The following is a 27,972-nucleotide window of genomic DNA, read 5'->3' as shown; positions in this document are numbered from 1 at the left end:
GTTTTATTTATCTTTTCGCGTTATCGAACATTTCTTTTAGAAAATCTTACAAAATGAATTAAAATTTCGCAAAATTAAAATTACTCTTTCTTAATTGAGAGGAACATAATCGATAAATTTATTAATGATTCTTCTAATCACGATAGATTATCAGCTAATCTAAAAATTTTCTAAATATTTCTAATCAATTTTACGTTGTACGTATTGCGAATATTTTCGTGTAATAGAGTAAAATAATCTATGTATATATTCTACATAACAATTTTTTATGTATTATTTTATGTATTATATATAATATTATTGTAAGTCCAAGTGTTATAATGCTCTCAACATCAAATTATCCGTATTATTGAAAATATTTGAATAAATTCAAATATATATTTATTTGATATTGACAGCATCACCAATTTATAAACTGTACTATAATTATAATATATATTTTGTAATATATTTTTATAATATACAAACTATGTAATTATACGCTATAATATTATATTTAATTATGCAATATATATTTTATAAATTCTTTGTATTATATTTTCTGTTTGAAAAATTTGAAAAAGCTGTATTAAAAGAAAATAAAACTAAAATTAAAAAATGAGGAAATTTCAGTCCTCTATTTCATGAACCTGAGAGCTATTATACCGGCAGTAAATAATCTCGTTGCATGCTACTGTAGGTATATGTAGATCATTACATTATCGATAAAAGATAAAATAGTGATCTGATGGGATAAAATTCAATCACCTCCACCAGTCCACCAGATCTCCGGATATCCGAAATTCAAATTCGCATTGATAGTCTGCTAATACTAGTCGAAAAAAATTAAGGCATATTATAGAAAATTTATATATTCAGATATATCATGTAAGTATGTAAAGATATATAAAATTTTAGATATATTAATATAAATTTAATGTATGTCTATTCAACAATAGATTGATATTGATAATAACCTTCGCTTGTTGCATCACGACCGGTGAGAAGAGATTCAACTTATTTTCAAGATAATCTCTAACATATAAGAAAAATCTTTGTTCTCGGACATGGCTTTAAAACACGTAGTAGTAGGTAAGCATAAATTTATACTTTGTTGATTTATTAGATTTATAATATTGTGCTAAAGGTGTGATTGAATCATGTCACTAATAAGGTTATATAATACTTTTAGGTGGTGGTACTGGCTTTATAGGATCACAGTTGATAAAATCGCTGAGCCTCGATGGTGTATCTTGCACATGTATCTCTCGAATGCCAGGACCAAATAGAATGTCATGGGTAAGTCGAGATAATCGATTGTCATAATTTTTAATGCGAAAGAATCCACCGAAATATGGCTCTTGTAAAATGTATAGAATGATTTAGAGCGCTATGGTCTGCCAGAGAACACATCAGCTGTCATCAACGTTGCTGGACAGAATATACTTGATCCCATGCAAAGATGGTCGCCGGGTTTCAAACAAAATGTCAGAAATAGCAGAGTAAAGACGACAAAGGCTTTAGCAGATGCCGTAAAGAATACCAAAGCTACAGTTTTTGCGACTATATCAGGTGTTGCGTATTATAAGCCTAATGACACCGTGTATACAGAAGAAAGCAAATGCGAACCATATGATTTTCTCTCAAGTAGAATCTCAGTTTTCATTCGTAATGTAAACAGTATTTATATTTGTAAATTAATTGTTTATATTGTCAGGACTTACTCATGACTGGGAGGAAGCGGCAAAATTACCAGAAGATTGCAATATTAGACAAGTGACAATAAGATCTGGTGTTGTATTAGGAAGAAACGGTGGCATGATCAAACAAATTTACCTACCTTTCTTTCTTGGTCTGGGTGGACCAATAGCAACTGGAGATCAATATATGCCCTGGATACATATCATTGACCTAGTTAACATGTTTATATTTGCATTAAAAAACAACAATGTATATGGTATATTAAATGGAGTTGCACCTCAGGTAATATAAATATTTTATAATATATTCTCTGATTAAAACGAAAAAAAGTATTGCATAGCTAAACACATTGCTGTTAACAGCTTATAACAAATAAAGAATTTACAAAAGCGTTTGCAATAGCAATGAAAAGACCCGCGGTCATACCTCTTCCAAGTTTTGTTCTGCAGATATTATTCAGTGAAGAACGAGCAAAAGTTAGTAATGTGTATTTAAAATTTTCGATAACATAATAAATTAATAATCTCATGTTTTTTCTTCAGATTATGTTGGAAGGACAGAAAGTTACGCCAAAGCGTGTTACAGAGGTAGGATTTCAGTATCAGTATCCGAATATCGAAAGTGCATGTAAGCAACTTGTTGAATGAATTACATATATTTTATATAAAATTCTATATAAATTATGATAAGTATTTTAAAACTATTACAGTAATAGAATATATAATATATACTGTTCAGATTGTTAGTGACTCGCGATTTTAAGATATCCTTGATAGTTTACAATACGAAATATTGTTATTTAGTAATAAATTATTTATTGCAGCACAAAAAATAAATCTTGCTTTATTATACAAATTTATTTGTAACCGACAGTTGCGAATTAGATAGAAATCTCAATAATATCAACAACACATATATTTCATAAACAAAGGGTACTTAATTAATTATGTTCTTTGTTTATTTTTGTCAGATTAGGAACGGCACAAATATTTCTATATTTAACACAATCAAGACGTTTTGAATTTTCTGTATAAAAGCCTCTTTTCAAGCTCGCCGATTGATAGCTGTTAAGTCGTACTCCACACATTAGAGTTGGATAACTCAAATTCTGCTGCACCCGATAGCATGCCTTGCTATTGCCCAAGATATTATCCGAAACGGTAAGCTCGTTAGGTAGACACGTTCTTGGCAAATTTTGCAAATATTCTTCAGAATCGGAAGGAAGTAATAATCGGTCCGAAGAATCAATCAAGGAAAAGTCGAGATTTTCGAGTCGACTCATGTTCAAGAAATAGTTGATTTCTTTCCTTAGATTTTGTATCTCCTCCCTCGTTAAACCTCTCATATTAAGAGTGATTGTTTGTCCGTTTCTGTGAACGATAAAGAGACCAATCTCGGAGATACCAACGTGTCGGATATCGGTGAGTTTCATCAAGGAGATTTCACCCGAATTACCGGAACATATTCTATCGGTCCAAACGGATTTCTCGACAATAGCTTTATTCTCCTGCTTGTATAATATCAAGTCTTCCCATTCTCCGAAACTGTCTAAACCGAACATAATATCGCCCAAAAGTAAGATAATTAGGCGGTAGATGTTGCTTGTCAGGTGCTTACATATGACGATAAAAATTATCGCTGATACTGAAAAGAAAGTAACGGATATAATTGATTACATCGATTAATTCATAGATGAAGCAAATTTTACATTAAATTTAAAATATAGCAATTTACTAGGCAGTGTCTCTTACAGCCGAGCAGTAACCACGCGATGCATCCTGGCCTTCGCGATACGTGTAATTTATTTTTATCCAAAACTTTAAGCTGAGGTTTTGCAATTAGAAACATTTTCTAATCGTGCGAATTGATATTACAGGGGGAATTTTGACGGATGTACCGTAATTACGCAAAGCGAAGTAAGACGAATGAAAAAATTTTGACATGCGATGAATCACCATAAGATTAATTATGATTAATTGAAATCGCGCCGCGCATTTGTTTTTTTTTCATGATATTAATTAATGCAATAAAGTATAGTTCAGGATACTCTATCCTAGGATAGATAGGATAAAAAGCTGTCGAATAAAAAATTTCAATAGAATGATACGGTACAAAGATTATTTTCGGAAGAATAAAATAAGCGAAACGATAATAAAATAATTCAATGACACACGATACAAAATTCTACATTTTTAATAATCTAATTAATTCAGAAATACTATATTCTTGCAATTGAATTAATTTATTTCTGCATAAATAAATGTTGCGTGCATAAATTTATTAAATAATTTTTGAAATTTGAATCATATTATACGATTGTGAAAATGTTAATTGCTATGAAAGGTCTACTTTAACATTCCATCGCTACTTTAATATTCGTATAATTATTTACAGAAACGTACGCGAGATGTCGCTATTTATATAACTTGAACTTGCCGTTAGGAATGACGTATGATTTTGTACAAGAGTAGTAACATCAACGTCTCGAGATGAGGTATGCAATTATATAATTATTCTATAGAATTTTAATAAATTTCTTATCGGCAGTGCCAGACTATTTCTAATGCAAAGTATAATTATAATCAACGATATTAATATTAATATAAATACTTTAAATAATAATTTTACTTATATGTTTCGAAAATTAGATAATGGATAGTTGCAGGATAATATATTAACCGTTTCCCTACTGAACATAACAACAAATTGAATTCTTTTCATGCGAAATCTGCTATCAAAGATAAACTTGAAATGAGAGGTCGATCAAGATTAAAAGAGTAGAAATGTATACTTCGGAAACTTACATATATTACGATATATATGCATGAATTTCATGCGGGAAGACGCGAAAAAATATCGAAGGCAAGCTGCCGAAGATCGTGAGACTGTTGGGCAGAAATTATGCTTCGCAAAACCGTTATCATGGCCAGCGAGAAAAATGACCGCTGATAAGGACACACGTGTTCAAAAGACGAAACGATCGTTCCCGCGCAGCACCGTAATCGTCAACACACAAGTCCGTACATAAGTATACCGGTGCAATAGTACTTAACGAGCATTCTCTCTCCCCATCAGCTCAGTTTTCAGTCCTACCGTTTTGCGGTTCTTCCTTACGGTACCATAAACAAAAATTACTTAGTTGATTGCGATGATATATTGATGATATTAACGGACATTTCATTTCTCGTATTTTGTATAGAATTTTAACATATCTTTAATTTTAAATTTTAGAGATTCTCTCTTAAACAGAGTTTATTCCGTTTTTGCAAGATTATAAAAATTACGAATTCATTTTTTAATCATTGATTTTGACATTTATTATCTTCTACATATTTTTACAAAATTTATTGCACACAAAGCAAAGTAAATATTTCACGTATCGTGCAGTTTGTAATTACCTCAAATCGGCAATCTTCTGATTTTTTCTTAATTCTAATAACGCCTCGATATAAATACTATTATACATAATTGCGAAAAAAAATATATACGCAAGTTTGAAATAAAATTTGTAATAAAGAATTTATACAATTTTAGCAAAATGATAAAAAATAATAACGACATTGATTATTAAATTATTTTTTTAAAGTCATATTTCATACTTTCATACTTCATTTAAATATCTAGTTATCAAAAATATCTATTTTTTACAAAATTGAATATTCTTCTGCGAAGTTAAATACGCGTGAATCATGACTCGACATATAAGGCTGTACTCGGCGAAACTGTGCCATCGTCAGAAAATATTTACAATGTAAAGTGTTGTTCGAACAAGTGCTGCATCACGATGCGATATCTACGATCTCCCGTCTTTTTTTTTTAATACAGCTGTCGTGCATGCGTCAAAAAGCGATTAACACGTGCACGATTATCAAGCAAAAAGTACCTCCGATATTACGAAATCTACTTTGATACGATACATGCGTAAATACATTGTGTACTTTCCAGGTGTGTTTGTCAACTTATCGGATTTTAATTCGGGAATACGGCCTCGTTTTTTACACTTTAAATCACGCACTCACGTAATCACGCGATATATTTTTATCTTTGATTTTATATTTCGAAACATGAATTTTTATGCCAGAATATTATTCCATGATGTGTATCTTTATGTGAGACATATATTATGTATTTAATACTGTTGACGTTATATCATTACACGAAATCATTTTGTAATGATATTTGAAAAATGTGTTAACCGAGATATATACAATCTTTTTACGCAGCATGACCTTTCTCCGATTGAAATATCACGTTGGTCCGCAAATATGCATATCAGTGACGGCGCGATGTTTTAATCACTCTCACAAATTTTACGGCGAGCACGCCGTTATCTGTTAAACACGCGACAATTCCGAGGGTGGCAATAAATTAAACCGCTCGAACGAAACCGTATATATTTATCGCCTACGTTTTTCCGTTTCGCCTTGTAAGTCCTGCCATGCGTTACGAACGATTGATTTCTGTGTCACTTTTCACATTCTGTAATAATTTTCACGAGTAAAATCGTGAGAAAAATCCTACTTTCTGACGCTAATTTAAAATATCCACTCTCTAAAATTTATATTTAATCCTTTACTGCATTGGATAAAAAAAATTTAAATTATATACAATTTTAGAGAGAATTAGTAAAATTTTATCAAATGTAGCTTAATTCTAAAATTAATTGCAACATTATACTTTAATTTGGCTTTTTATTTTATTTAAATTAAAACATTCACTTTAAGTGTTTGCAAATTTAATAAAAATAAATTTAAATTCTACAATATATCCACTTTCCATTTGCAAAAAATATAGAATATAATTATAAAATTATATCAATTATGACACAATAATTTCAGATACAGTTGCAATACGGATTAATTTATTTCATATCTATGATCTTGTCCGGCGCGATAAATACAGAGGATAAAGTCGCGTGGTTAATCGATGACGGCGCTACTGCGTGAACGTGAATATAAAATTCGATATTTAAACGAACGCAATAAACTGGAAGGACCTCACGATTTGCATAATGACCTCGTGTTAAAATCACGGTCGTCAGTGACACGCGCGCAGATCTCGCAAATATTTCGCCGCGCAAAAAGGTCAAACGTGCATCGCGAGAGGACGTAAAGAACGAGCGACTTCGTCGCAATAAACGGACAATAAGCGAACAAAAGTGGGAAAGAGAGTGAAGGTATTCGTCGCACACATTCTGTGTTCCCGGGATCATTATATGCGCCCGGGATAAATCGGACTTACGTCATAATCGCGCGCGGCGACTTATTACGGCCCGTTCCATCGTTCATTTCGCGATTACTTTCGCGATCCATATTCATGAGCGACCTTCCGCGTCGAAGGTGGCCGCTTTATTGCTCCATCGAGAGTCTGGGTCTCTTCTCCGATTGACGGAGTTTAGAAAGGGAGATATCTCTCTTGAAAAGAAAAAAAATTATATTCATTTCTCACAATTTTGCTATGATTCTGCACAGAAAAAAAGGACACTATTTTAATAAGGACATATTTTCTTGTTTTGAAAATATATTTAGTATTAACATGGAACATTGAAATGAGATCATCTTGTGATAATTAAAGAAAAATATAATTGCTTGAATAATTGCTTACTTGAATGAAGTCATTTTATATAGTTTAATCAAGAAAAATATATTCTTTTGATTTAAGATTTAATTTTCTTGAATGGAAAAGAAACATTATTAGATAGAAAATAACATTTTTAAATTAAAGATTATAATTTTCTTAAAGTAGAAATAACTAATTATATATTCTTCAGGTAACAATTACAGTATTAAAATAAGACTATTGTTGAAATTTAAAATTATTAAATTCTTTTAAGAAGATTATTATAAATTGTTACGTATGTACAAAACAATGAAGTTAGTTTAAATATGTAAGTTTTGATTTGACACTTACTTTTTTTCTGTGTGCGATCAGAAATGTATTATGGATAAAAATATTCAGGTGATATAAAAATAATAGTCTAATATTAATACAATATTAATACTTTATTGCAGAATATACAAAAAAATTATTCATTATCTTAGATTTTTTTTAAATCTCTAATGATAGAAAATTAATACAAGATACATTTATGTGAACAAAATGTGTCGAAAGCTTATTCATATTTACTTCTAAGAGCGCAATAATTGGCTTGAATGTTCACGAACATTTTGTATAAACATGTATGCCATAATATGTAGCAAAAAATAATCAAGCAAGTCTACAATCGTGAGGATTAACGCACGTACTTATCTTAAGCCGATATGTAATGCCTATCTTTAAAAATTTCCATTGATATATGAATCTAGCCATAAAGTAGCATATACGCGAGTAACATTATCGCATTAGTGTATTTGAATGATTAGCGTATTTAAATTGTGTTTTTAATTACGACAAGTATTGCATTTAACATACATGCTCTTTCTTTACTTTACACTTATTTCATTTATGTATCGTATTTTTGGATGGTCTTATCTTGCTATTAAAATCTTTAAACCATAATATCGTAAGTCATAACACACGCACATACATTTACATTTGCTTTTTATAGCACAAATGGTTTTATTGTTCCTCAAACATAAAACCACACTTAAATTTAATTTCTAAATTTGATTAAATGAAATTTTATTATTTAATAGCTATTTTAAATTTTACATAGTTAACATTATTTAAGTTTTATTTAATTTTTATTTTACATCAGGAAATAAAAGTAAAAATTATAAAATAAAATAATACTTGAACTTTATAAAAAAATAAAAAATTTAAATTAAAAAGCAAAATAAACTCGAATATAATTGTGTGAAAAACTAGACGATAAAAGCTTCGTAACAGCAGTGTTAGAATTTTAATCACACCTACAAAAAATATCGAAGTCTTTTATTTATCTTTTAGCATACAGTTCTTGCCAATCCATGTTACATATATTTTGTAAGAGACAAGACTACTTTTACATCGGAATTATATTATATACTATAAAAAAGTACTGCCAACCTAATTACATGGACCTGTCATGTATGTCGGATAATTAATAAACATTACGACTAATTGCACAGTGTCTAAGCTCGGATACTTAGAGACGAACATCGAAACTTTCTACTCGCCCGAACGCGAATGTATTTCAAAATAGCAGTGTCGCTCAATGCAGAATTCATAACGACATAAATTATAAACCGTGTCGTTGAATAGCTACTCTCATTAAAATTTTGTCCAATATTTCCCAAAATTAATCACTCCTACATAATAAATAATACGTAATGAGAGATTTCGTAGACGTTTCCATTTTTATGGAAATTAATTTTTAACAGGTATAATAATAATCATTTTACATTTTTTATTATACATATCATAAAACATTCAGAGATTTTTTGAATAATCTGTAACAAAAAATACAAAAGAGAGAGAAAGATTTTAAAAATCTCAGAATCAAAATTTTTTTTAACTTGTAAAGGATTAATAATTACATTATTTGTTGCAAGATTAATTTTATTATTAATTAAAATTAAAAAAATAAATGAAAATGGGATCACACAATATTGTATCTTCGAGTATATTATTAATTTTTTTATTCCGTCACATATTTTTACTTGCAAAATTCTGCAAAAAATTTATTTTTAGTCTTGAATTCTAATATTTTAATATTATAATCGGCATAAACTTCTCTTAAAGATGACAAATATAGAAAAGATATTAGAAAATGAGACGAATCTCGAACGAGACAATCTATCATCTCTCATATCGCCTCACCTAATACCAGATCTTTTCCAACAGTTTACGCTAATGCACGAGATTATACCTTGACAAAGTGCTCCGAAAGAAAGCAGCGTTTCGCATGAAGAAAGCGACAGAAGAGGAGAAGAGCAGAGGAGGAACGCGGGATAAAAAGAAAGCGGAAAATAAGACGGGCGAGATCTCTGAAAGTGGAACGGGCCGGTGCGCCAGTGCGGGAGAGATAAGTGCGCGAACGAAGAATGCACCGGCTCCGGCGGCGGCGACGGCGGCGTGATTTGTATCTCTTCGCTCGGCCAAGAGTCGTCGTCTCGAGGAACGCGGAGTCTGCGCTCGGTAGGTGCGCCCCTGACTGTCGGCTCTCTCGTCGGTCCAAGCCGGTGCAGGTGCGCGCCCGCCAGTCTGTCGCCAGGTCCCCCCCTGGTCCCCTCCCGATGCCGTGGCTGTCTCCCTTTCTCCTCCCGCAATGCCCACCATCGCCATCGTCGTCGTCGTCGTCGTCGTTGCCGCCGCGGCCGCTGCCATGAGGACCCTGCCGAGATCGCGCACACTATGGACCCCTCCGTTACCCCCCGTCGTTTGGCCGGCCACGGCGAACAAGGTGGCAAGGGGAAGAAAGGCGCGGTATCGGCCGGCACCTACCTTTTCGTCTCTCTCTCTCTCTTTCTCTCTCTTTTTTTTCTGTCTCTTCTTGTGCGTGCTTGTGCTCACCTGAATCTCTGCATGTATGTATATACGTATGTATCTACCTGTATCTCCCAGCCGGCTTCTTGTTCTCCTTCGCTTCCTTCTTCTCGTTCTCATCTCGAGAATCTCCCTCTCCCTCTTTTTCTCTCCTTCTTTTATTATACACGGCTATCCAACTCTCCACCTCTCATTCTTTTGATTGCCTCCGTTCCCCCCTTCTCCCCCGTTGTCAGCCGCGGTACGTTTTTGTTGCTTGAATGTGCGTACATATTCCCATCGCGGTTTTTCGCCGATCTCTAACGCTTGTTGCGATATTCCAGTTTTTGTTTCATTAGTATGTGTCTGTTACGCTTTTTCAATTTTTGCGGTTTCCTTAATTTTCAGAATCCGTAAAATTAATCTTATGTAATCTCGGAAATGAGATAAATAGATCGTAGAAGAGTCATGTCTTTTTCGTTTTATCTTTTCTAATTATATACATTTATTAGTTTAATCCTCCAAGCACAAGTTCAATTTCTTTAAGAAATTTAATAAAAAATAAAACATTAGCCTTCTGAATCGATGAATATTTAAGGTTGCCATTTTATTAATAATAAAGATACTCCAAATTCTTAATCTCCGTCGAATCATTTAAAGGCAAGTAGCGGAATGATTCGCTACTAGTTGGTAGCAAGCCAGACTAGACAGCAGTAGTAGTAGTATACACAATATCTAGGCTTGGTTGGGGTCCTCGACAAGATCGTATAATCCGACTGGATAAATAGACGTGCGGTTCCATCGTGACGCACGATAAATCGGAAAGGAATTTCTAACAGGAGAGAGAGACTCGAGATCGTCTGTTGGGTGGTCGTCGTGTGGGAGGGACGACGAGGCTCACCCGGGACTCGCGCAGGACTCGTCGGCGACCTGTGCGTGAGGCGAAGAAAAGGAATGCGAAGAAGTGCCCGGGCATCGACGCTCTCGGAACACACTCGCTTCGAGCTTCGAATGCGTCGGATTAATCTCACAAATACCAGTCGGGTACACATGCATCGCGCACCGTGCTCGTGAAATACTTTTCGCGATATATTCGTATTTTTTTCCCTTCTTTTGCTCGTTTTATTCGAATTATTTCTCCCTTTCAGGAAGATCATCGTATATGCGACGATTCAGAGTCGAATTTTTGAGGAATTTAAACAATTTTCAATTTTAATCTGAAAAATTATTCTAGCTCATTTCAAAATTAAATAATCTTAATATATAGATAAATTATATTATAAAGTATATCAACTTCTATACAAAAATACTTTGATATTAATACAATATTATTTCTTATAAAATAATATTATGCTTCTTGTCAAAGAAATGTGTCTCAATGTTCGCTGAAAAATATGATTTAATGTCATTTTTATAGCTAATCGTATATTTAATCGATCTCTTACAAAATTATGCCTTAGAAAAAAAGGAAGACTCATCACAAAGCATTGTTTGCTAATATCTATCACGAAAACCGGTCGAGTCGATATAGCAATATTTAAAGACGAAAAACTCCTTTTGTCATGCTAAGCCCAACAAAAAATTCGACCATTTCACGAGAGATACAATAGGAATAACGGTTTTCAAAAATATCAATAGACAGGTAGAAAATAGAAAAATTATTCATGACCTATGACTATTGTAGGGAACACTTGACAAAACTCGCTTTTCATTCGATATACTAGGTTTCGTTTATATAAGACTCATACATTTCGTCGCCTTGATCCCCGGCCGACATGACTGGAATTTATTGCGCCAGCGTATTTGCAACGTGATTGCATCATCTACGGCTGTGTATTCTTTTTTTTCACGTGGCAGCCAAGAGTAAACACGCTCGTTAGCGTTATACGATCATGCTATACGATCCTACTTCCGTACACGATTTTGTCTTCTCTCTCTTTCTCGCAGTTTCAAATAAGTACCTATTTTGGGGATCGAGGCCAAATTAAAAAAGAAAAAAAAAAAAGAAACTTGCGGATTTGTCCAGGTGTAGTGCGCGAAATATGACGACAGCTGAAGCTACCATGGAGAATTCACGTCGGGTTGCCCATTTGTAATTAATGAAACGCTTTAAAAGACACCTGTGCGACCATCTCTTCCTGCGCACAGGTGGCTACCTAGACCGCCACGGCGATAAACCTGGTCTCGCTCGTACAGGTGTGCGCCGCAGGTACGCCAGCACTCTGAATCGGGAACTCGTCGCATTGATACGACGAAAATCCCCGGTCACGTGGACTAACTGTCTGATAATTTCGAGGCTATCATACGTATACAGCTTATTGTTATCTTTCCGTTAAAGCCTCTTGAAAAGTACGTCGTAATACCTTCTGAATATTATGTTATAAGAATATAATACATGTATGTATTTAATATGTAGAATGATATTTTTTTCTTAAAGATTGAAATGTTTTTTTTTTCTAGAATGTATCATGTGGATAAGGACGTCGAGAGAGATAGCGCATATTTATTCTTCGGCAAATTTCACATTTTTCAAGAGAATTCTTTTTTTAAAAATGGTCCAAGGACGTATCACTCAAGGCGCTCCGATCTTGGCAGAAATTCGAGCCTCTCCGAAGGCTGTCCGACAACAAAACAACGACGAGTTGGAACAACGTACTTGATGGAATGAGGTAAGAACGGAAAACAGGCTCCCACGAATCTCTCTCTGTCTCTCTTCCACAACGCTCATTGTAAAGCTGTGAAGGAAAGACTGCGGGTTCTCTTGGAAGTTCTCTTAGTTTGTGTCAGTGATGGTTATAAAGTCAGCTCAAGCGTGAACGATATGTACGTGAATTACACCTCACGAAGGAAAAAGTCAAAAGAAAATGCAAACGCGGGCTATTTTATAATTATATAATTAATAATTTTATTTAAAAAACTAACATATTTTTACGATATTGTAGAATAGATCTTTAATCAAGTAAATCGAAAAAAATCTTTTTTCTCTCCGACACAGATATATATATATATATATATATATATATATATATATATATATAAACTCTAACTAAAAAAAATATAATTAAATATATATAAACTCTAACTAAAAAAAATATAATTAAAAATTATAATTATATATATATATATATATATATATATATATATAATTATAATTTTTAATTATATTTTTTTATATCAATTCATCATTATATATTCAACTAATATTCATTAAATTTCGTTTAGTTTAAATTGATACAAGAGATATATAGATTTATACTATATTTCCTCTGGTATAAGAAATATACTTTTGACAAAGGGTGTACTAAACGAGACAGCTGTAAATAATTAATACCTCTCGATAGGAGCCTCGTGCCGCTTCGATAACGATATACAATATAAAAAGCATGGCAGGAGCTTTGTACAAGATTCGACCATGTGCGCACTTACGGGCTCACATACGGGCGTTTATGCCATTCCACACATCATATGGTCGACTTATGAATGGTATCTGCACACGTTCCCACGTCACTGAATGAGCCTCAGGTCCCTCGCGTCCATCCGGCATCGTAGCCGTCTGTATTCCTCGCGTAAATCGTCCAATTCTCATCTTACATTTCCCTCCCCCCCCTTCCTTTAGTTCTGCCTTGTTCGAATAGTATGCCATTGAGGAGTAGACTTTGTGAGATCTGCGATAGCAGATCCTTACTCTAGGGTATTCGAAAAATAATGATCAGAAAAAAACGAACGTAGACTTACCACCGTTTCCAAGTTATGAATGGTTGAAACCCGATAATTGTATTAGGAATAACTAATCCTCTCTATTCAAGTACAAATACAATTAGTCATTAATTATAATTCTTCGTAAAAACTAATTTTGAATTCAAAAATTTACTCTTGCTAACAAATTCTACTCATAATATATTTTTACAAAGATTTATTATTTTAGATGTAATCTTATATATCTATAGTAGCTTATAAAATTCTAAAAATTTTTACATTCATTTCATTTAAATTTAATAGTTTTTTAAATTTAATAATACATCAATATGCAGTTGAGATAAGGAAAAAACATCGACAAGAATCAATTCAAATAACATTCAAATTGAGTTGATGTAACATCTGTGTAATTGACTTTTTCAGCTCAATTTAATTTTAACTTTTTCGATCGCGGACTTTGGCATGTCTCGAGTTAGAAGCGAAGTGCGAGACAATAATATGCGCGTCATCAAATACATATACATCGAAATCTCGGCAGGAAACAGGTGTCAGCTCATAGCCATTGCTGCGGTGGCTGTCTTAGATTGCGGCACTGACAGAGACGCGTTGGACGGCGACGGACACCTGCACGCCTCCGATTGTACATAAGATCGGTGCTCTCCCCGGAGTCTATCACCCTCGCCCTCTTTTTCTCTCTCTCTCTCTCTCTCTCGCCGCATCGCGTCTGCTTTCCTTCCATCCTACCCGATATCTCGCGATACTACGCGAATCTCGAGCCTCCCACGAGAAGCGAAGGAGCGGAATCCAAGAATCACGTATGCGCGAGATAAAGGAGGAGGATCAGAAATCAAAAGAAAATCCGCGTATATAAAGTCGAAGGAGCAGGGAGAAGGGAGGGAGATCTCCGCTTAAAATGGAACAGGCAATAATGGCGAACGCTTGAAAGGCAGAGAGAAAGAGAGAAGAAGCAAACGACAGGGACACCGCATCGTCACGCACGGAACGGAGACGCACGCACTTCGCGCCACGCGGTCGCACTCTTATTCTCTCTAGAGAAAAAGAGAGAGGAGATCGGTGTGTTGGAAAGAGGCAGAGATCGCTTCGGTAACCAAGACGGAGACCGATGCCCTCGAGAGGGAAAGAGAGAGAGAGAGGTAGAAAGAGAACGACAGAGGCGGTCGCGCAAGTGGTCGCGGACGCGACGAGGACGGACGACGGCGACGAGCGAGCTGGCTTGAGACGCAACGAATCGGAGAAGGACGACGAGATTGGGTTATGTCGGAGGCGCCGTGATTCAACCGAACGCGCAGGTGTGCCGTAGACTGGCCGGCGCCTCTCTGGAATGCAGGCCCCCCCCCTTCCCTCCTGTCAGTCGGTCGGGCTGGGTCCCTCCGTTCCTCTCCCGTATACTCAACCCCCTAAGGGCCCCACTGCGACTTCGTCGTTCACCACTACCATCGCCAATTACGGCACGCAAGCGCAAGTGCGGACGCACGTTCGACTTTGTGCGCGTGTATGTGAGTGCGTGTGTGAGTGCGTGTGTGAGTGCGTATGTGCGTGCGTGCGCCTCGACGACGCTACGTCACGTCCTCTCACGGCAATCAGTGCAGCTGGCCACCAACGCGTTCCCACGGGGCCAAACCGACCAGGCCAGCTAGCTTCGGTCACCTTTGCACGCCTCTTACCTGTCCTCTCGCTCTTTCTCTTTTTCTTCATCTTTCTCCCGTTGCTCTTCTCCGCGATCCTCCTGTTCGTTTCTCTCGCTGCGAGACCGTCCGTTTCCTCTCCCTCCAACCCCCTCATCATCGCCTTCTTTCTTCTCTCGCGCGTTCGTCTTTATGTATTCCTGTTTTTCACTTCGTAAAGATTATTCCATGATATTTCAATATCTTTGGAAATTGATTCTTTCGAAACAACGCAAAAAAGACGAGAGTCGTTAATGTTAAAACTTAGATTAAGATAAGAATAGAAAATTTATAGAATATTTATCGCGCAAACTCTCTGATTTTAATTAGGAAGAACGTATTTCAGGATAAGACTTTTTTGAGCAGAATGATGTATAAACAATTGTGCGCGCCGCCACCAATCTTGTTTCGTGTCTGGCATGATTAGAGAGATTGATAAATGCGGACCTCACAGAGAAAAGCGGGAGAAAAAAAATCAGGGAGGACAGAGAGACTTTTATACTTGACGCTGTTACGTGTCAGACGGAGAGCGGTGTCGAATAACTTTCTTGGGTGGCTGGCGCATTTCTGGACTTTTTCACGACTCGCCTAGTTTTAGAACACGAGCCGCCGCGGCTCGTTGTCGAGAATTATGACGACAGGGGTTACCGAGGGCCACCGTAATCGATGAGGGTACCGTAATCATTATTCGTTCCTCGCGGCTATCACGCTGTTTTATGGTGAAACAATGGTCACGTTCAGTTTTTCTCAAGAGCCCTGCCATCCGCATAAATGGCACTTTTTGTATCGTATCTTTTCAAATAGCCGGAGACGTGAGGCTATACAATTGTTCTCTTTTTCAAAATTTTAAAAAAAAGGTGAAGAGTAGATGAAATTTTCCAAATTCCAGGTAGAAGTCGAATCTGTATTCCAGGTGCCAGGTGCCTCGTTCCTACGGTATTTCGAGCAACGATTCTAAGACACGGCTCTGCAGTTGTTGAAATCCCTTCCTATCCTTTCTCCGTATTTTCGGTTAATACCACACGCATTGTGCATCGCAAGGGCGCAGATGAAACGATCGACAAAGTAACCGAGTTTCACAACGTGCTGCGGTATTCGAGACATCTATCAAAGAAATACCACGTGAAATACATTTCGCACCTGCCAACGACATTGATGGTTCTGAAGAATCTAAAATGCTCGAAAGCATCGGATTATTATATAGATAGAATATATATTTATTAATAATGTTTAAAATTTAAATTAATTTAAAATAAAAATTAGTATTTAAATTTAAAACATCGTTAAATCGCCTTATCACATTGATAACGTGAACCTTTCGTTATCGTATCTACTCTTGGCATTAATATTAATACACATATTCGAAGAATTACATGATCTAAAGTGAGCGTAATTATACTTAAAGTTATTTATTTCTACGGCTTAAATCGTTGCACAATCGCTGAGAATACTTGAAAAATAATTAAATCATGCTTGTGTGTATCTTGCGACACTTGAAAATTTGTTCATCTTTACATGGCTTATAGGTACGTGGAATTCTAGACGATCGTTTCCTGTGAAAGTTGCGAAATAAGCGGCTAACACCGATCTTGGTACCGAGCGACGAGTGTTCCAGATCGCACGACGACGACAAACAACAGGGCGCACCTCGGGAAACAGGTCAAGATGTTTCTCGTCCCGTTAATGACTCGCCGCCTGTTCGCTCGTGGACTCTCGTGGTATTTTAAAAACGGATGACGAGGTAATATTTTCGCGGTACGCGAACCGTTTGAACAGCTGCGCAAATATGGTAGACCCGCGCGCTTCTCCGACCCCGTGATTTCTGTCTCTGCGGCTCGTGTTCCGCTTTGCCATTTGCAATTTTATCGCCGGACCCGTCCAGACAGAGCAAACGCTCACACGAGGCTCACACTGTATCTCGTGACAGTTCCGTCAGTTTCTAAATCGATGTGCGTTTCAGATGGATCATGTAGCTGTCAAGTAGAACGCTAATATTTGCACGCACAATGCTTATTGAACAAACTATTCACGCGGTACTTTAACAATTCTTTAACGTGTTTTCAATTTTCGTGCTCTCATAGCATATAGATGTTATGCAATCTTGTCTGCTCGCTCATATTTTTTGTATACATATTTTTTAATACATATTTTTAATAGCTCTATCTAGTAACTTTATATATGTGTATATATATATATATATATATATATATAATATATATATATATATATATATATATATATATATATATATATATATATATAAAGTTACTATTGAACTATTAAAAATATAAATTAAAAAGAGAATACAATTCAATTATATAATTTATAATTTATCTTGAATTGTATCCTCTTTCTCCAGACTCTTTTAAAAAAAGTAAATATAATACATATGAATAACAATACATAAAATATATACTTTTTCATCATTTCTTCACTATTAACAAGAGTCGAAAGTGTACAAAAAATGAGTTTCTCTCGAAAAAAAATAATAACTAATCCACTCGACCGCCTCAATTTTCATACTTTCATTATCGCTCTCTTCACGAACCCAATCCTCTAGTGGAGGGTTATTTTCTCCCCTTCGTAGAACGCGTTTTATCCGACGTGGTACTCGCAATTAGCGCCATAGTACTCCATTCCATGAACAGAGACTGTACGCGGAGGAAGGCGAATAGATAACGAGAAGGAAGGAGCAACGAGAGACGTGCGTTAAAACGAGGGAAAGAGTATGCGAGACGAGGCAAAAGAGCGCGAGGGTATAGTTATATAGCCAACCTCTCCTTCCCTTCCCTCCCCCTTCCCGTCCCGCCGCTCACCCTGCCTCTTCCTGATACGATGTTACAGTCTTGTAGGCAGCCGGGGATCGGGAGAGTCGCCCCACAGCTAACACGTGCAAGGCGCACGTGCACTCCGAGAGAGAGACCGACCGACTCTAGCCGCTGGCGCACAATCATCGGATGCCAAGATACACTCCACGGAATAATTTTCGACGGGGCACTCCCATGTCTTCCTTCCACTTGGAGTTCCTCTTCCAGTTGGGAAATTGCAAAAATCCACGGCGAAGGAGAACGGGTACATCGAACGGGTAAACCGAACCTCGTCACCGATTCGAGGCGACCGCGATAAATAATCTTACTCCCTGTCCTTGGGTTCTTGATGGAAAACGAACGATGACGATGACGATGGTAAATATGAAAGAGATTGGATTCTTGTTGAAGAGAGATTTAGAAAAATAATATTCTTTTTTCGAAAATTTTTTTGAAAATTAAACATTGACTCATCGTTAGACTTGATACGCGTTATCATTTCTGTATATGTGCAGAGTATTAAATTTTTATTACAGGAAACGTATCTCGTAACATATACTTAAAAAAAACCTTGAGACTAGCGTTTATCATATCGCCTCTTAATCCGTACACTGTTTAAGTATCTATTCCCTTTATTTCAACAAAGTCACTTGCATCATAATTTAAAAAGTTGCCTGCACTTATCTAATCTTACTTAAGCCTTACCTCGACTGATTTATCGATTAATCATGTTTTGATCACACGGTGAGTGACGTGTTTACGTACAGTTGCACTAAAATGATATTTATTGTACGTAAATCGATATACGCGAACTGTAATATAATAAATCGGTCCAAGTCCGAGAGGAAAGCTCGAAGGCTCGCGACTGAAAAGAAACGTTGTCATTTATCATTCGCAACGTGTCTCGAACCGATATCTCCTCCATTCATTCGCGCGAATTAGTATGTAAAAGCGCAGCCGGGTTAAATCGAGCCACGTTGCGCATTCTGAAGGGTTAAACTCTATCGAGGCGCCCCGGCTTCCCTTGCGACTTTCCACGCATCTCACGCACGGCGGCGCTCCGCAAATTTATTCGCGAGAGTGTACGAAGAGAGAGAGGTGAGCGAGCGTCCACCACCACCTATGCAGAGCCGCGCTCCCTATCTCACGAACGGATACGACGCAGCAGGAAGCGCACGATTACTTCGGATACATTCCCGACTTGCTTGCGTGTGCGGCAGCTGTGCGAGGCGAGGAGATGCGCGCCGCGGTTTCCAATCCGGTCGCGCGATATCTCGCCCGATTTCGAGAGAGGCGAGGCAGGGCGAGGCGCTAATTATAGGTACCCCCGTCGCTTTTTCCCTCCCCTTCCGCGTCTTCCCACGACAAATTGCGCTCGCGACAAAACTCTTGCTACCGCAGCCTGCCGAGCATTCGATTAGCGATTAGTGATATAAAGCGATCATCGCGTAAAGTGATAATTCGGATGATCTGGAAATGTTATTTTTCTCGCGAAGATAGTCGATAGATATACCGGTATTTTTCAAGTTATTTAATCGATTACAAGTCGTTCTTTCGCCGCTTTTATCTTATGGATAAGATTCTATATTCGATGTATTATTTTATTTGATTCGGTTTGATAGATCTGTATTAGGCCCGGTTCCACAACTCGAGTTAATCCGAGTTTAATATCCGAGTTTAAACTGGGTCCTAATTGGTCCATTCACTACTTAAACTCGGATTAACTGGATTGTGGAACTGGGCCTTAATCTCTCATCTGTAGAAAAGAATAGGGACAGTAAAGAAGGGACTCACATAGGGACCACTTTTATCGTATAGATAAGATTCATATTCGATGTATTATTTTATTTTTCGGTTTGACAGATCTGTATTAATCTCTCATCTATAGAAAAGAATAGGGACAGTAAAGAAGGTACCCACATAGGGACCCTAAAGAATCACTGTCTGGAGAGTTTAAGATTGAAACTTGAACCACCAGGCTCGAGGTTTAACATATAAAATACAGGTTTCACACATAGAGATCTTTGATAGGCTTTTATAAAATTATTTGATAAAGAATCAAGAGTTTTTTAGATGTATATAAAAGAGATTCTCTCCATTTCTATACATTGGAATTATATAATTAAAGTACATTTATGGGTCTATTCTGTAAAAATGCTCTATAACGCTATATCTCTATAAGCTATGTAGCACTGTAGAGTAAAAAAGAAAGAGCTAAAAAGCTGCAGAATTACAGAGCTTACAGAGCGAAAATTTTCTTACAGAATAGACCCATTATTTACTCGAATAAGTGTATTGAATTTATCATAACATAGAGAATAAATTCAGAGAGACAGAGAATAAATTCAGTGTATTGAATTAATAACACGATAGAGAATAAATTCAACGCGCATTTTAGTTTCTCACGAGATTGACTCTTGTCGGTGATAAGCTCGCTTATCAGATACGTGGAAGTGACTCAAGAAGACGATGCCGAACGTCGATAATCGAGCTCAAGCTATCGAGACTAAGTTATCTCGACAGATCCTTTCGGTACATCTGAACCAAGAATACACTGATAACATTAAAGCCGCGCCTTATCGCGCGGGCGATAAGAATTCTTGTCTTAACTGCTTAACGCTTGTGGACAAGTGTGGAATTTGTTTAAGTGCAACATGAGTACAGCCGAACGGATCGACACCTGGGCGGTCAATTTGGTCGAGTCACTTCCTCTTTGGTGATTCATTCTAGTTGGACTCTTGAGGATGAGCTTATGTGTAATTCGAGGTTTCTAGCCAATGGTTCCAAAATTGCCTTTCGTCATATTAACACTTGACAAACATTTGCGTGTGTATATCACGACAGCATCTCGCAAAATTATTTAAAAAAAAGAAACAAACGTAATTCAAAACCCGAATAATTTCCTATTTTCTCTTTTTCCAGTAACGTTAGGGCTTCTTCATTCTCGTACGAGAATGTTGAGAAATGTCTTCGCGCGAAGCCAGGTGAAAATGTTGAATTGAAGAAGCTGAATCGACTCGAAATATAACGAGGTGTAAGGAAAAATCCCGGCACACACAATGCGGATGATCGAGCTAATCGCCTCGCGATGCTACGTCAGCAACGAAGCAACAATTCCGACGCTAATTGAGCGGTCTCACGGCGGTGATACGACGTTAAAGCCAGAACATCGGATGGTTACCGAGGGTATCTCAATGAAAAGTTTCAGTAAATTTTCTCGCGTAGATTATACATATGTATGTATGCGTGTATGTATGTATAGCGATAGCATGCGCCGCGGTTTCTTCTCAATTTATTTATTCCCGGGTCAAGGGAACTCCATTTCTTAAACACGGGGGTCAAGGAGTCAATGAGATCCGGTTGCCTCAGGTATGTAACCGCACAAGTGCCTTCCCGGCCGAGTCTCACGGGCGTCTCAACTTCAGTTTTATTCCCTGTAATTTTCCATGAGATTGTTTCTCCTCTTTATCCAAGTGAGAGAGAGAAAGAAAGAAAGAAGGAAACATGTCGTCAACTACTACTAGCGAAATTGCGCGACAAACATGTCGTCGTTGCCGATCTGAATAACGATAATACAACCGTGAACAATCATCTTTTTGCGTGCCGACAGTAAGTAGAGGTATGACTCGGCTCTTTTTATCCTTATCGGCGATGCGAGGAAAGAACACGTTGCGTATGTTAACGAACCGACCGGAAAATAATTGCAAAAGCGTTATGCACGTGTATTTTTGCTATTATTATAGAGAGTCACGCGCGTATATATTGGACAAATAATAAATTGACACGTCGTCGATAGTAATAAGCGCGCTCGCCTCTTTTCCTTATCAAGTACTGTGAAATATCATATTGAAAAATATTGTGCAAATATCAGACGGTTTTTTTACCGATGTTCCTTTAATTAAAGACATACCACGCTTCATCTGATAGATTTTCTTCGAATTAGTGTGTATCAACTAGAAATCATACAGTGATAAACGATACATTTCCAATTACTGTTATCACTTAGAAAAGAGATTAGCGCAGATTGAAATCGAAATATTAAAATCTGAAGGATAAATCTCTTCATGTTGATTATAAATTTCTGCGTAAAAATCACTAGTTTAATTATCTTAACGAGTTGCATCTTATATTTAAAATAAAATAGATATATTCAAAGATTTCAAAGAGCGATAAAAAGATACATAATTGAAGAGAAAATTAATGTAAACATTTTGTTTTTGAATAGACATGTTTTTTTTAAAAGACAATTGTTGAGAAAACCATATCTATCTATCATTTTAAATCTTATTTATCTAGAGCTTCTGTTCAATCTCAGAATTCGATCATTCATGGCCATCTGTCATCTATGAAACTCGCGATTCGGGAGCTTTGGCGGAGCTCGGTTGCGACGCATAAATCTCGCGAAATCAGCTGTCAATGATTCCGCGCGTCCACCCCGCTGCCCTCAATTGCTTCGTAGGCCGCTCGCGCGTTTTTCTTCGGACGAGTGTGTGTCGGCGTCGCCTGGAAATTCTACGAAGCGTGTCGCCGCTATTCCGGCCGCTACTCTTTCTCTCTCTTCTCTCTTATCGTGCGGCGACTACCTCTCCTTTTTTATTAAGATCGTAGCGCCGGACATCGGGCGGGTTCTTGTCTTCAACGACCGGTAACGAGACTCCGCACAAAGTCACGAAGCGCGTACGTGCGAGCACGCGAACCAAGAACAAGACGGAAGATACAAAGTACGATGTAATCGCCTCGAACGGAGTACATATAATACATATTCGCCGGCAGCGATTGAGCCGTCCGAGACAATTTTTGCGGCTCGGGTAAAAGCGGACGAAATAGCTCTTCGGAAAGTTGTCACGAAACAAGTCAGTCATGCAAGAAAGAATCTTTTATAAAAGTCCATTTTTAAACAAATGGGTGATTCAAGCGCGGTATAATCATAATGCTGTCATTTTTAATAGAACATTCGAGGCAAGATCCAGGCAATTTTTGTCAAGACATACTCGTAATCCATATAAAGAAAGTGTACGGAAATATATGATTCCTTGAAGCTACCGCGACAAATGATTCAACCCTACTAATTAAAAAAGAAGTATTTTGTAAATAAAATTCTATCTGGAGTAGCGAGAGATTTAAATACCACTTCTAGAAGTATATTCGCCGGAAAAATTGAACCTGTAACAACTTTTGCATAGAGAAATCTACCTATATAATCAGTTATTTTAGAAAGTTACATTATTCTAAAAAAGGAAATGCGAGAATTTAATTTGAAATAATTACAATCAATTTTTATTATCATTCCTTATTTGATCGGATGTACCTGAAAGATATAACTTGCGCAAGGAAAAGATAATACATTCATTTAATGTTGAAGACAAAGAACTCTGACTTTCAGAAAAATTCAACAAAATACAAACGCTAAATGATTAATCTAAATTATTAACAATATCTCAAACTTTCTACTGACTGCTATAAACAAAAATATGTCTTCGTATCAATTAAATACTCCTTCATGATTCAACTTTCTGTCTCTTTCTTTAACATGAAATAAACGGATTCCGTACAACGCGGCGAACACGCGTCTCGATGTAAAGTTTATGCACTTTACACGTATACTTAAGGCTGAAATAGAGACTAGTATTTAATAATGATTTCTCGGCGTGTAATTGCAATCTTGAGACGCGTTTGTAAACAGGGGCGCGCAGATTTATTCGCGCAACGTTCGCGCCGTTGCAGAAAATTGCAGCCGGAATCATGGTGCGCAGCGTTATAAGCGAACGACCGTCGCCGTACATACATCAGATGCACATAGAGCCCTGATGGGACGATGGTGGTCGGCCGCCTGTTACGGTGTTGGTGGTGACGACGACGTGGTGCCTCTTCGATGGTAGTGGTAGCCGTGATGGCTAGTGGCTGGCGCCGCCGGACGTTCAACAATGGTCGCATTCCCCTTTCCCTCCTCCCTTTTACACTCCCTTCGTGTTCCACCGACGCCGCCAGTCGCATAGTCGTCAAACACCCCCGACTACTGATAGCTTCGAATCCGTGCGAAAAATCGGAAACGGCATCCTCCTCCTCCTGCTTCTTCGCAATTTGTGTTGAATGAGGATATCAATTTTATATTATGTTGGATTAATTAATCGACTGTTAGATTGATTTTAATTTATAATTATGTCTTATTTTCTCGATCAATCGGATGTTTATTTTCTCGACTTTGATTAACATTAAACGCTTGAATTTGTAAAATTATAATCGAAATCATATTTTTATGTATTCGTAAAAAATGATTGACTTTCATCTAGCTAGGCATTTTTTTAAATATCAGCTTAAATGCTGTCGAATGATTAATCGAAAAAAAAAGAAATTTGTAAAATTATAATCGAAATCATATTTTTATGTATTCGTAAAAAATAATTGACTTTCATCTAGCTAGGCATTTTTTAAATATCAGCTTAAATGCCGTCGAATGATTAATCGAAAAAAAAAGGATGAATGGCCCGACAAAACTCGCGTGACACTCGAAGCCGCTGCTACTCCACTCGGGCAGCGATTGCGCCGTACAAATGGTGGAAGCGTCTCGAGGGTACGCGCGGGGAGCGGGGTGGAGCAAGGCTATAAAAAGACGCAGGTGAGGGGCGGAGGCCAGTCGGCTTCGATCCGTCAAGCGATCGTGTTCGTCGTTGGAGTCGGCGGTCTTGTCCATCAGTCGGACAGTCTCTCTCTACGACGTTCGTACGCGGAGTACAAGTCTTGTCATCGCACACATCGCGACACACGTTGCTCCCACTCGAGGATGCGCCTGGTCAGTGAGACGAGCTCGTGATATACGCGTGTGCGTGAGTGCGTGCGCGAGATTTCGCGCTCAGAGATCATCAGCGAGACGAGAACGCGATATACACGTTCGATTCCCGACCAAGAGAGACGTCCATCGTTCTCTCCGTACATTTTTACGCCTCTGTCGACAGATCGATAAATACATACGCGCGTGTGTGCGTGTGCGTGTGTGCATGTGTATGTGCGCGCGCGCTATCGTCGTACGACCACGCAGCGTGTTTCGCGAGGAAAGGGCGCCGAGAGGAAAGAGCGGACGTCAAATTGATCGGCTCGAGTTGCCCGTGGCCGTAGCTTGGAATCGCCGTTGCCAGTCATGAAGGCGATGGTGGTGAGCCCGCTGGGTGGCAGAGTCCCCCCCGATCATCGCGGCGTTTTGCACAATGGCCTGGGGATCGGCGGCACCAGGCGCGACCTCGAGGCCGAGGAGGTGGCCGCTTACCTGACGAAACTGCGCTCCCTCGTGCCGGACATGCCGCGCAAACGGAAGCTGTCGAAGCTCGAGGTGATCCAGAGGGTGATCGAGTACATCTGCGACCTGCAGACCGCCCTGGAAGAGACGAACGCGCATCAAGACGCGACGATAACCACGACGACGACGACGACGCAGTCGTCGAGGCAGTCCCTGCTGAATACCACCATGACGACCGCCGCGACAACCGCCTCCACCGTTGCGACATCCGTCGTAACGACGACGACAACGTCCGCAACCGCGACGGTCGCCGAGCGGTGACCTGCCGGTCGGAGTCATTAAGATACAGGTCGCATCGAGGTCATCCTTCTCGCGGACTGACGGACGGAGTCATCCCGCTCGCGCCTCCGAAAGGATAACCATGGGGTTCGGGCACCATGGACGTCACCGTGAACTCGACCGAGAAACTCGCCCGCTGATCTACATCTTGACTTGGTGTTGATCACCACCCCCGCTGCTCGAAGAGAGAAACAGGAGACCGTTCGACGGCGCGCCTGCACCCGAAGAGAGACGTCTCCGAGTGGAAGAGAGCGAGAAAGATCCCCCGCACCCCCGATTTCTTAAGGTCTTCCCTTCCCCCGCGAAGGGAAATTGTAAATATACTTGTACATAGACTCATCGCGCATTCCTCACGAGATCTCTTTCACGGTGTAAGGACGAATTCCTCCTTTCTTTTTCCTCATTTTTCCCCCCTCCCTGGAATCTTATCATTCCAATCTTTTCGACCGCGTGTCATCTCGCAGCGAGATCGAACATCGCGCATCCATCCGCTTTCCAAGTTCCGATGAATGGACCGTGGAAGATGATGCGCGCGATCGTTTTCCCGGTCAGTTGAATTCATTTTCGGCGAGATATTTCGCGATTCGCGATCCTGACGAGGTCCTCGAAAGTACCCGGATTGGATACTCCTGGCGAAGCGATGATTTCTTCGTCGATTATCGTAATATTACCGCGAACGCGCTATCACGTGGGGAGCTCTTTCTTCCCGATAAGGTTTGCTACATTCGAGTCATTACATTTAGCCCCACCCAACTGCTCGCCGATCGATCGCCTTTTCTTGCACGGTCCTCTCTTGGAAAATGCGCTTCGTTGGAGCAATAGCGAGGCGAGGAATCGTCTCGTGGAATTGAAACAAGCCTGCGTCTAACAGTCAGCGATCTCGGATTTCGATGCTGCTACGCAAGGGTGACTTTTACGTTTATGCGTAACACTCGACTTGAGCGTGCGAGAAATTGAATTTTCCAATTCACCATGAAATTACAGGGATTTTTAACAAGCCCGAGTTTCGTTTCCTGTTAAGATTTCACGCTCTCACCGTATATCGCTCTGATACCTTTTATTATTGTATCGATTATTGTATCGTTGTTATGTATACATAGCCTTTTATGTTATAATTTAGAGAGAGCTAATTTTACTTCCTCGATTCGCGTAAATAGTGTATATTTGCGAAGACTGAAAGGCTGTAAGAGTACATTAATGCGCGGGCGAATTGCACTCGCACACAAAATAAATCCAAACTGTGTCTACAAGTTATTTTTGCGAATTTGTTTCTCTCTTTTGCGCGTGCATATATATCCCATATATGAAATATCCTATCAATCATTTATGCATGTAAATAAATCTACTAAATAGGAGGTGATCCACTTCGTAATCCTGCAAAAGCTTTATTTTTATGTAAAATGATATATATAAAGATTAAAAGCAGTCAAAAATCAATGATCATTCTCGATACCTACGTTAAAAAAAGATTTTCGAATTTCTTTTCGAAATATTTTGTATAAATATTAATGTTTAATATATAAATGAAGAGATTTTTTACCATGCATGTTATTATTTTAAAAAGGAGAAACGTTACGTCAAACTTGAACAATTAAATAAATATGCGTGATCATATCTTACGCGTCAGTCATAAATTGATCGGAATTTTTAATATAAACATAATTACAAATTTATTATTTTCTACGAGTAAAAAAATTAACATATTGTTATCTTAAAAAATAAGTTTTTTTTTTTTAATTAAGACCCTCTCTCCCTCGTAATCTCGATTGTTGCGCTTTCTGCGTCGTCCAGGGTTATAAATCCGCGAGGATCCAGCGATATCGGGAACGGAAGAAGAGGAGGAGATTGGCAGGGGGGGAGCGGGAGACGTGGAGGTAAAAGAGGCGCACGTGTGCGCAACAATCTACGCACACGTGCGAGGAGGGGTGGCAGTCGTTCGTCGTCGCCATCAGTCTCGTCTCTCTCGGAAGGCGAAGGATGTGTGCGGACTGTACTACAAGGGCGATACGTCGTTCCGGCAGGGTGTAGGAGTTCGCAAAGTTCGTATTGATCGTCTTCTGGCACGGGTCACGTGCGCGTTCCTGGGAACGCTCGATCCGGGCTATACCCACGGGAACCGACTCCAACCCCGTGTCCCTTGACGTTCTCT

General features: G+C 38.3%; 3 protein-coding genes across 7 annotated transcripts; 2 read left to right on the top strand and 1 right to left on the bottom strand.

The window, feature by feature from the left end:
• The first annotated feature begins 744 nt into the window (after window positions 1–744).
• On the top strand, window positions 745–22,120 carry LOC105248766 (epimerase family protein SDR39U1). Of its 4 annotated transcripts, XM_025409185.1 has the most exons (13): window positions 752–867; window positions 939–1,071; window positions 1,172–1,278; window positions 1,356–1,626; window positions 1,697–1,962; window positions 2,043–2,156; window positions 2,223–2,307; window positions 2,651–2,840; window positions 4,075–4,174; window positions 9,445–9,788; window positions 12,526–12,734; window positions 16,973–17,187; window positions 21,176–22,120. In XM_025409185.1, the coding sequence occupies exons 2-8, from the start codon at window positions 1,047–1,049 to the stop codon at window positions 2,653–2,655; spliced, it is 873 nt and encodes a 290-aa protein (XP_025264970.1). In that variant the 5' UTR covers window positions 752–867; window positions 939–1,046; the 3' UTR covers window positions 2,656–2,840; window positions 4,075–4,174; window positions 9,445–9,788; window positions 12,526–12,734; window positions 16,973–17,187; window positions 21,176–22,120. The 4 variants fall into 4 exon arrangements, with proteins under 4 accessions (XP_011252051.1, XP_011252048.1, XP_025264970.1 ...); XM_011253749.3 differs by lacking the exons at window positions 2,651–2,840; window positions 4,075–4,174; window positions 9,445–9,788; ... (1 more) ...; window positions 16,973–17,187; window positions 21,176–22,120 and having other exon boundaries at window positions 745–867; window positions 1,356–1,551; window positions 2,223–2,495; XM_011253746.3 differs by lacking the exons at window positions 2,651–2,840; window positions 4,075–4,174; window positions 9,445–9,788; ... (1 more) ...; window positions 16,973–17,187; window positions 21,176–22,120 and having other exon boundaries at window positions 751–867; window positions 2,223–2,494.
• On the bottom strand, window positions 2,539–4,867 carry LOC112638121. 2 transcript variants are annotated; one of them, XM_025409187.1, is made up of 2 exons: window positions 4,485–4,867; window positions 2,539–3,324 (listed from the first exon to the last, which is right to left on the bottom strand). In XM_025409187.1, exons 1-2 carry the CDS (start codon window positions 4,513–4,515, stop codon window positions 2,621–2,623), a joined length of 735 nt encoding a protein of 244 aa, XP_025264972.1. In that variant the 5' UTR covers window positions 4,516–4,867; the 3' UTR covers window positions 2,539–2,620. The 2 variants fall into 2 exon arrangements, with proteins under 2 accessions (XP_025264972.1, XP_025264971.1); XM_025409186.1 differs by lacking the exon at window positions 4,485–4,867 and adding an exon at window positions 3,432–3,589.
• Window positions 22,121–24,829: 2,709 nt separating the features above from the next.
• On the top strand, window positions 24,830–27,077 carry LOC105248764 (DNA-binding protein inhibitor ID-2). Its single transcript, XM_011253745.3, has one exon. It carries the CDS (start codon window positions 25,389–25,391, stop codon window positions 25,803–25,805), a length of 417 nt encoding a protein of 138 aa, XP_011252047.1. The 5' UTR covers window positions 24,830–25,388; the 3' UTR covers window positions 25,806–27,077.
• The last annotated feature ends 895 nt before the right edge of the window (window positions 27,078–27,972 follow it).

Source organism: Camponotus floridanus, unplaced genomic scaffold (assembly GCF_003227725.1).
Source record: "Camponotus floridanus strain SB8 unplaced genomic scaffold, Cflo_v7.5 scaffold25, whole genome shotgun sequence".
Lineage (NCBI taxonomy): Eukaryota > Metazoa > Arthropoda > Insecta > Hymenoptera > Formicidae > Camponotus > Camponotus floridanus.
Note: the sequence above shows the minus strand (reverse complement) of the source record. Positions and strands in the feature narration are given on the sequence as shown.